Below are 8190 nucleotides of genomic sequence, written 5' to 3'. Positions count from 1 at the left end.
CCTTGTGCTTGCCAGGGAAGCTCTTATTCTACTGAGCCATCTCCCTGGACCCCTGGCATCTCCTTGACACTCTTTGGGGTCTACACCCAGCAGTGAAATCATTTCTATGGAATCTCTACTGTTGGAAGATCGGCCGCACTTTTTACATTTTACCTCCCTAGTTGCAAGGCACAGGGCCCCAATGGCTCCATACTCTTGTCAAGGTTCATGTTTTCCATTTTCTCCATAGCGCCCACCCTGCTGAGATACCTAAAGCAGCATGTCCTACAGCCACGCTGGCCTCTACCAGCCAAGTGAAATGGAGTCTCAGAGTTTCATTTCAGGGAGGCAGTGGGCAGAGAGAGAAGAGCACTCCCTTCCCTCTTCTTGCCCTCCACCCACCTCAGACGCCACCCTACTCACATTGCGGCATATGTGCCTTTATGACACACCAAGCCTGGGAACTCAGGACAGAGGTGGTATGACAGCCCTGTTTGCGGTCCCTGGCATAGGCCTATCTCAATGACATGTCCTGTTTCTACAAAGGACAGAGGGGGGAAGAGTTCAGGTAACTGGAAGAATGGAAAGCCCTGTTGGTGGCCAGTGGACCCATGGCTTGACATCTGACAATTACCTCTGCAAGATGGCTCAGGGAACAGAGGTTAATGAGATGACAGAGGCAGTTCATGTCCTGTCATCTTCAGCCAGCATCACCACATGGCAGTAGTATCCACCCAGTGCCCACCCTGGGCACGGCTCTGTGCTCTTCCTAACACTTCAGTTTCATTGGTTCTTTTGTTTTGTTTTGTTATTGAGACAGTTTCTCACTATGTAGTTCAGGCTAGCCTTGAGCTCATTTTGCAGCACAGGTTAGTCTTGAACTCGCAATGATCCTCCTGCTTCATCCTTCATTTTACTGGTTCTCGATTAAGATTCACTATAGAAAGGCAAGTAGTTTTACTCCTTTTTTTGTCCTGTGAGTTGAATCCAGGCCATTTTTAAATACTGAAACAGCATTTTGCTGTGTTTTTTTGTTTGTTTTTTCGGTACTGGGGATAGAACTCAGGACCATGCACTTGCCAGCTGAGCTATCTCCCCAGCCCAGTCTTGCTAAATTGCAAGGTTGCCCAGGCTGGGTTCAATCCTCTTTATAATCCGCCCCTCAGAGAGCTGCTGTGACAGACACGAGCCCTCATGCCCTAGCTTTGTTCCTGCATTCTAGATGAGAGAGGCAGGGCTCAGAGAGGGGAAATCATTGTGCATTATTCCAGGGCCAATAACCGGAAAGCCCCAGACAAGAACCAACTTCTCCTTGACTTCTACTTTGAATTCATCCCACTGTCGGCATCTCCTACACGTGTGTCCCTCCAGTCACCCTCCCGCTCAGACAGCAGCTCCCCTTTCCCTAATGAAATACCACCCATCTTTGGCCCAGCATTCAAGGCCCCGTGTGACCTCTCCCCAGCCTGCTTTCTCAGCCCATTTCCACCATCCAGCTCCCAGGCTCACCTCCATACTTTGTAGATCCTAAGCGCCCTCTTCGGTGGCACGTCCACACACACACCTCTAGCGCGCTGTGATCTTTAGAATATCTTGCCTCTTCTTAGCCACTAATTCTCTCTTCATGGAAGACTCTGTTATATTATGCTGACAGCTTTCAGCGCAAAGCAGCTCTCGCTGCTCCGTCCCACACCTTTATATTTGGCTCTCTCCTGGACGCCTCCCCTCAAAGTCTCCCAGGTACCTCATACTTCTTTCCTAAACCAAACTCATTATCTTTCACCCTGACCTGTTTGCCTCCTGTGACTCCACTCTGACGAGTGGTACGACCAGGCACCCAGTCACAAGCCAGAGGCCCTGAGCCACATCCCCATTTGAACCCAAGCTCCCGAGAGTAAGGACTGGTCTGTCTGGTTCAGCATGGTATCCCCGGGGCCTGGCCCAGTGCCCAGCACATCGTTAACATTCAACACAAGGACGAGGGTAGGCGTCTCTTAATCAGTTCGCAACTGCCCCCTAACAAACATCCCCAAACCCCGAGGCCTAAATTGCCTATCATCTACTATTGCAGCTCCCCCCATGCCTGTGGGCTGGCAGGTACCGGTTGCCCTTGATCCTCAGGCTGAGTCAGGAGGGCTCTGCTCTGGGCTGAGCTGAGCAAGGTGGGCGGGGCGGTTCTGTTTCCCCTTTTCTCTCGTCCCTCACCCTGGCTCAGCAGACAGGTACTGGACACCGTCTTCTCACAGTGAGGACAAGAGCAGGCCTGCCCTGCTGTCCAGGAGCTCTCTAGGCCTGGCCAAGCAGGCAGGGCAGAGAGGGTGAGTGGTGAGTGCAGGGCTGCAGCTGGAGAGGAGGAATAAGGAAGAACTTCTAATATTCCACAGTACATTAGGTTCACTATGTTTAACCACAGCCTGGTTGTTCATTTCAAAATAGTAAAGAAGACTCTTTCTTTCTTTCTTTCTTTCTTTCTTTCTTTCTTTCTTTCTTCCTTTCTTCCTTCCTTCCTTCCTTCCTTCCTTCCTTCCTTCCTTCCTTCCTTTTTTTGTGGTACTGGGGATTGAACGCAGGACCTTGCACTTGCCAGGCAAGTGCTTATTCTACTGAGCCATCTCCCAGGCCTTAAAGACGACTTTAAATGTTATCAAAGAAATGATAAATGCTTATGGAAATGGATATACCAATCACCCCAATCTGATTATTACACACTGTGTACATGTACTGAATATGACACTGTACCCACACATATATACACTTACCACAAATCATTTAACTCTTCTAAAAATATTAAGATTTTTTTCTTTAAAAAAATCAACACATGCAGGAGGCTGAGGCAGGAAAATGACAAACCTATTTTTCAAAAGACTTTCGTCTGGACAGGCTCACTATGAGGTGGCCATGGCAGTGCACGCCTATAATCCGAGCACTTGGGAGGCTGAGACAAGGATTATCGCAAGTTTCAGACCAGCCTGGGCTACAAAGTTAGCTCAAAGCCAGTCTGAGCTGCATAGCAAGGCCCTGTCTCAAAAAAAAAGAAAGACAGACAGACAGACAGACAGACAGGCTCGCTGACACCTCACAGGCCACGTCAAATCACACACTCCTGCCCTTTGACCCTTGTCTCTCCGAAATCCAACTCCTCTTCAGTCCTCTTTTCCCACTGTTGCTGCTCTGGCTCAAACCCTCCTTCTGTCTTACCAGGATGACCTCCTGCCTTGCCTTGCTCCCTTCCAATCCAAACCCCACCACACAAGGTGTACAGAAAACGCCACCTTTCAGCTGACAGTAGGCGAGGACTTCTGTCATCTCAGCCCTCAGGAAGCGGAGGCAGTAAGACTGCGCATTTAAAGCAACTTGGACTACATAGGGAGACCCTGTCTCAAGCCTCCTGCCCCTCTAGAGAGCACTCTTTCTATGCCAACCTGATGTTTCTCTGCACTTCAAGCCCACAGGTGGACTTCAGCACCTACATCCCCTACGGACACCCGCATCATGCTGTGCAGCCCACTCTGCCTCGGGCCTATCTTCCGGACCTCCGTAGTGCTGCCTGCTCCCCGCACTGCCCTTCCCACCCACTGCCTTTGCCTCCTCCATCCCCCAACCAAACCCTCCTCTATGACTCCAGAAATATTCGCTGCCTGATCGCACAGCTGCGCAGCCAAGTTCATGTTTGACTTTTCTGTGCCTCATCGGAGGCCACCACTAGAAGTCGCTTAAGGAAAACTTCACGTAATATTAAGAGAAAAAGGGAGCCTTCAAAACTGAGTATTTAGGGGCCAGCGAGATAGCTCAGTGGACTAAAACGCTTGCTGAGGACCCGAATGGATCCCTGGCACCAAATGCTGCAGCAGTCAGAGTCCGGGAATGGTGACACATGCCTGTAATCCCAGTGCCAGGGAGGCTGAAAGCAGGAGGATCACCTGGAGTCTGAGCTGCATAGTGAGACCCTGTACCAACCAAATATATAAGAAACAGTATTTAATATGATTTTGATTTTGCAAAAACACCACCCATCTATGTAAATATGCAAGAGAATGGCCACTGACCTTCTTCCTTATTGTATGCGAGTCTTATTTTTATTTTTCTGTACTTTAAAATTCTTCCTATCACCTAAGCATAACTTTTGTAAAAATATTTTTTAAATGCTTGTTTTGGGGTGGGCGTGCAGCTCCGCGGCAGACCCTGGGTTGTTTGATCCCTAGCACTGGGGGAAAAAAGCTAATTAGTGGGCTGTGGTCATGTACAATCCCAGCACTCTGGGAGGATGAAGTGGGAGGATTCCAAGTTTGAGGTCACTTGGGTCACTTAATGTGATCCTGCCTCAAAAAACACAGCAGAGATAGAGTACCCCTGGGTTCCATGTCCAGTGCTGCAAAGAAAAAGAAAAAGGCCAACAACCTGATTGTTCCATGCTTCAGTTTCCATATGGGTAAAATGAGGGCAGTCAGAGTAATGCCCGCAGCTACCATGAGGATGAATGGGCCTGTGGATCCTGACTATCTGAATATCGCAAACCCTCTGTCTGGGGAGGGAAGCTAGAGGCTGCCCTTTCTGGGCCCTGGACAGACCCTCCCGCTGTGAGGGCCACCTCCTCCCCAGGCTGGGTCATGGTGCCCCTGCCCTCCCCAGCCTTGGGGCAGCCTTCCCTGCCCAGCAGGCCACCTCCCGCACATGTAGACGCTGTGGGTACACACAGCACACTCGTGGGCCAACCCCCCAATATAGCCTAGAGAACAACACAAGCAGCCAGCTTCCCTGAGTAGATGAGGCCGAGCTCAAGGGAAAGGCCTCAGAATAGCCCCCCGAGGAGCAGGCTGGGAAAGAGGGCACAGTGAGAGGTGCCCATTCCTAGTGCAGCCTTTCGCACCTGCATTTTATCCAGAACCTTCCTTCCCCTCCTGCTAAGGGGGCACAGACTCAGGCTGCAGGGACACAGGAGGGACAGAGAGATGCTGAGGCAGATGGCCCAGATACGGAAAGCCAGGGACTGCCCGGCCTCCTGGCCCACTGCTGGCCCTTCTGCATGACAGCCTATCTGCTGGCCTGCACACATAGACTCTGGCTTTCCCCCAGCAGGGGAAACGGCCTCCACTCAGAAGCAGGCTGGCTCAGGTCAGGCCCTAGCTGACTTTAAATCCTGTACCCCTTCCTTCTGATCTATTTATTTATTTTTAATTTTTTAAATTTATTTGATACAGGGTCTCACTACACAGCTTGGACTCATAGTGATCCTCCTGCCTCAGGCTCCCCAGCACTGGGATGACAGACATGTGGCACCACGCCTGGTTTTGTTGGCCGGCTTAGTGCCTGAGGCCCGCACAGCATGTGGTACTGGGGATCAAACCTAGGTCCTTGTGCTTGCCAGGCAGGCACTTAGTCCACTGAGCTACCTCCCCAGTCCCTTCCCTCTGATCTATTCAGCCAGGGTGGCTTCCATGGTCTCCCAGTAGATAACATGCCAGAGATCCAGTCTTTCCCAGGTGATAGGAAATGGACCCTGGGGCAGGGGAGATGGCTCAGTAGAATAAGCGCTTGCCTGGCAAGCACAAGGGCCTGAGTTCAATCCCCGGTTCTGGGGAAAAAAAAAAAAAAGCTGGATCCCAAAGTCCAATCAGCAGAAGCAGGATGAAAGGAGCAGCCATCAAAGAGCGACAGGAACCCCAGCTGAAAGAGGGCAAACTGCAGAGGAGAGGGGGCAGAAGAGGACGGGGCGCCCCAAGCCTGGCTTCCTTTTATGGCAGGTGGTAGGAAACATCCTTAAAGGGAGCTGGACCTTGTCCTACAGGCTGTGCTAGGACAGCCCTGCAGGTCCATGCCAGGCAGACAAAATGGGCCAACTATGGGCCTCACTGGGGGCAGGAGGTGGTAAGGACAAAGCAATGACACAGAGCCCTTGGCTCAGTGTGGTGGGCAACGTAAAGGTTAGGGGCAGCACCTCTGGCTTGGGCACAGAATCAGAACTCCACCCCAGCCCATTTCTAATCATCCCAGCAGCTGTGTAACTGAGCCAGGACAGGCTCGCCCTCCTCTGCCGAGCCCAACAGGCCCCTGCTCCCCGCTTCCTCCGACCCCCACCCCTCTGTCCCCAGGCTCCTTCCAAGTACCTGCTTGCTCAGCCCTGGGTCAGAGCCTCAAGGAAGCCTGCAGCAGCAAGAACCAGCAGCTCACAGATGGTGGCCTCTTTCTCCCACCACTACTGTGAGGGCTGTGACTTCAGGAAAGAAAATTCAAGGCAGAGGAGAGAGAGTGCGGATAACAGGATTGGCAACCCGAGGAAAACATTTGGAGAGTGGTAGATGGTTTCACAAGCCGGGTTTGGGAAAGAGCCCTCAATCGTAAGAGTCCTTGTGCTTGTCGATAAAGATCCGGGAACACGGTGTCCTTGTAAGGGACAGAACTCAAGGTGGCTTGACGGGGCACTGCGCCGCCATCCAGGAGCAGGTGCTGAGGAGGGGGAGCTGGCTCGAGTGTCTTATTCCCTAGGAACGTCTCACCCGCTGGCCGCAAAGCCTGCTGAGCTCCTCACAGGTGGCTAAGGACAGCCGGTGTTGGGCGGCAGACAGGGTGAAGCCAGAGTCTACAGCCTCTGCAGGCAGAGCCAGACGGGACGACTGCCCTTGGCCTTGCCAAAAGCTCTCATCTCATTCCAGGAAGTACGGTGCCATAACACAGTGACGTGGGCACTTCTCATCCAGAGAAGCATCTTGCTAGAAGATCAGGACGCTCTGTCACACAGCTAGGCCGGGTAAGCCTTCCTCCACCCCATTCGCCTCCCAAGCTTCTGTTCCTGCATCAGACACCTAAATCGCCACAGTTCCTTGCTCTGGAGAAGTGCACGGCCCTTCTAGAAGGTCTGTGGAGATGAGCAGTGAGGGGCGGCTTAGAAGAGCCTGAGTCCAGGCCCCAGAGGATTCTGGGGGTCAGCAGTTATTGGGGGGAGGGCAGCTGATCTACCCATGGGGTGAGTCATGTGGTCTGAGGTGGTCTTAGTCTTCTCAAGTGGGCCTCAGGGGTCAGGGAAAAATACAGAGTTCCTTCAGGACGCAAGGAAAGCCTGTCGAGGGAAATACCAACAGCCCCTGGCCGCCTCCAATGACACCAAGTTTCATGTCATTCACTCTGGAACCCCTCAGGATCAGTGCCTGCAGCCCTCCTCCTACCTCCCAAATTATAATAATAACAACCACACTCTTCTCTGAATTTTCCCTGAATTAAATTAGATCACCCTCAAACTTATTTTACAGACAGGGAAAGTGAGGCAGAGGCAGGCTAAACAAGCAGTTTACGTTCTTGTAGGTATAAAAGGCAAAGCTGGGATTCAAACCCCACTAGCCTAGCTCCCAACTCTTCAGCCCTTGGCAGCATGCTGTACTGCCCTAGAGACTGATTAAGGGTCCTCTACCATTTTCCGAGTTTCTGTTCCTGGAAGCCTGGAATGGATGGCATCTGGAGAAACAACTGGAAGGAAGCAGGGGGCCTACTTCAGGAGGACCAGCAGTGAAGCTCAGACCTCTATGCTGGTGTTGTCAGGGCTTCCAACCCATCCTTCAGGCCAAAATCTCACAGGATCCCAACAACAGTTGTTCTCTCTCCTCCAGCGTCACAGGTGGGGTTCATGGGCTACCCCTCAGCGCCTCCATGGCTACTGAAAGACCCCTTAGCAGGGCCATGATCCACAGCCCCTTTCCTGCCCACCCACCCTGCAAATCCCAGCTGGCCCAGCCGTGGTGCTATGATGCCAGCCAAGAGCAGGGCCTGCAAGCAGGTGGCCCGGGCACCATCTGCCCAGAGCGGAGCAGCCAGAGGGTCACAGAACCATTCCACATGGAGAGCTAAGCCAGTCCCAGCAGGAAGGCACAGGCGGCTGCTGGTGGGGAGCCCACAGGCTGGGAATCTTCTGCTTGCCCTAAACGTCCTTCTCAGGCCTTCATCTGGCTGCCTCTCCATTGTCATTCAGGTTTCAGCTCAGCCGTCACCTGCTGAGACCTTCTCTGGTCACCCCCCGCCCAAAATAGACTTCCTGTTCACCCACATCACTCCATCTTAATTTCTTCATGGTATTTTCAGTTTCTAGTAATATTCTGCTGATAGTTTATGGTGTTTCCCTTTCCAAAGATAGTGAAAGATCCAGGAAGTCTGGGGCTTTGTTTTAGTCACTTGGTGGGTAACTGGTATTTTAGAATGGTGCCTGGTAATAATGCCTAATAATAC

At 52.1% G+C, this 8190-nt stretch overlaps 1 protein-coding gene across 9 annotated transcripts in view; it reads right to left on the bottom strand.

The window, feature by feature from the left end:
* Positions 1–8190, bottom strand: part of Tmem229b (transmembrane protein 229B) — a 44349-nt gene that overhangs the window by 4894 nt on the left and 31265 nt on the right. For 2 of the 9 annotated variants that reach the window (XM_023702707.1, XM_023702709.1), the window contains exon 1: positions 6084–6217. The exons of 6 other annotated variants lie outside the window; for them this stretch is intronic. Coding sequence is in view for 1 of the 3 variants with exons in the window: in XM_023702706.1 (XP_023558474.1) it covers positions 1489–1494 (6 nt within the window). In the remaining 2 variants the exon portion in view is untranslated. Of the gene's footprint in view, positions 1–1488; positions 2323–6083; positions 6219–8190 lie in introns of those variants that run through there. One more of the 9 variants, XM_023702706.1, reaches the window with a different exon arrangement.

Source organism: Octodon degus, unplaced genomic scaffold (genome assembly GCF_000260255.1).
Source record: "Octodon degus isolate 3935 unplaced genomic scaffold, OctDeg1.0 scaffold00007, whole genome shotgun sequence".
Lineage (NCBI taxonomy): Eukaryota > Metazoa > Chordata > Mammalia > Rodentia > Octodontidae > Octodon > Octodon degus.
This window is presented reverse-complemented; position numbering and strand designations above follow the sequence as displayed.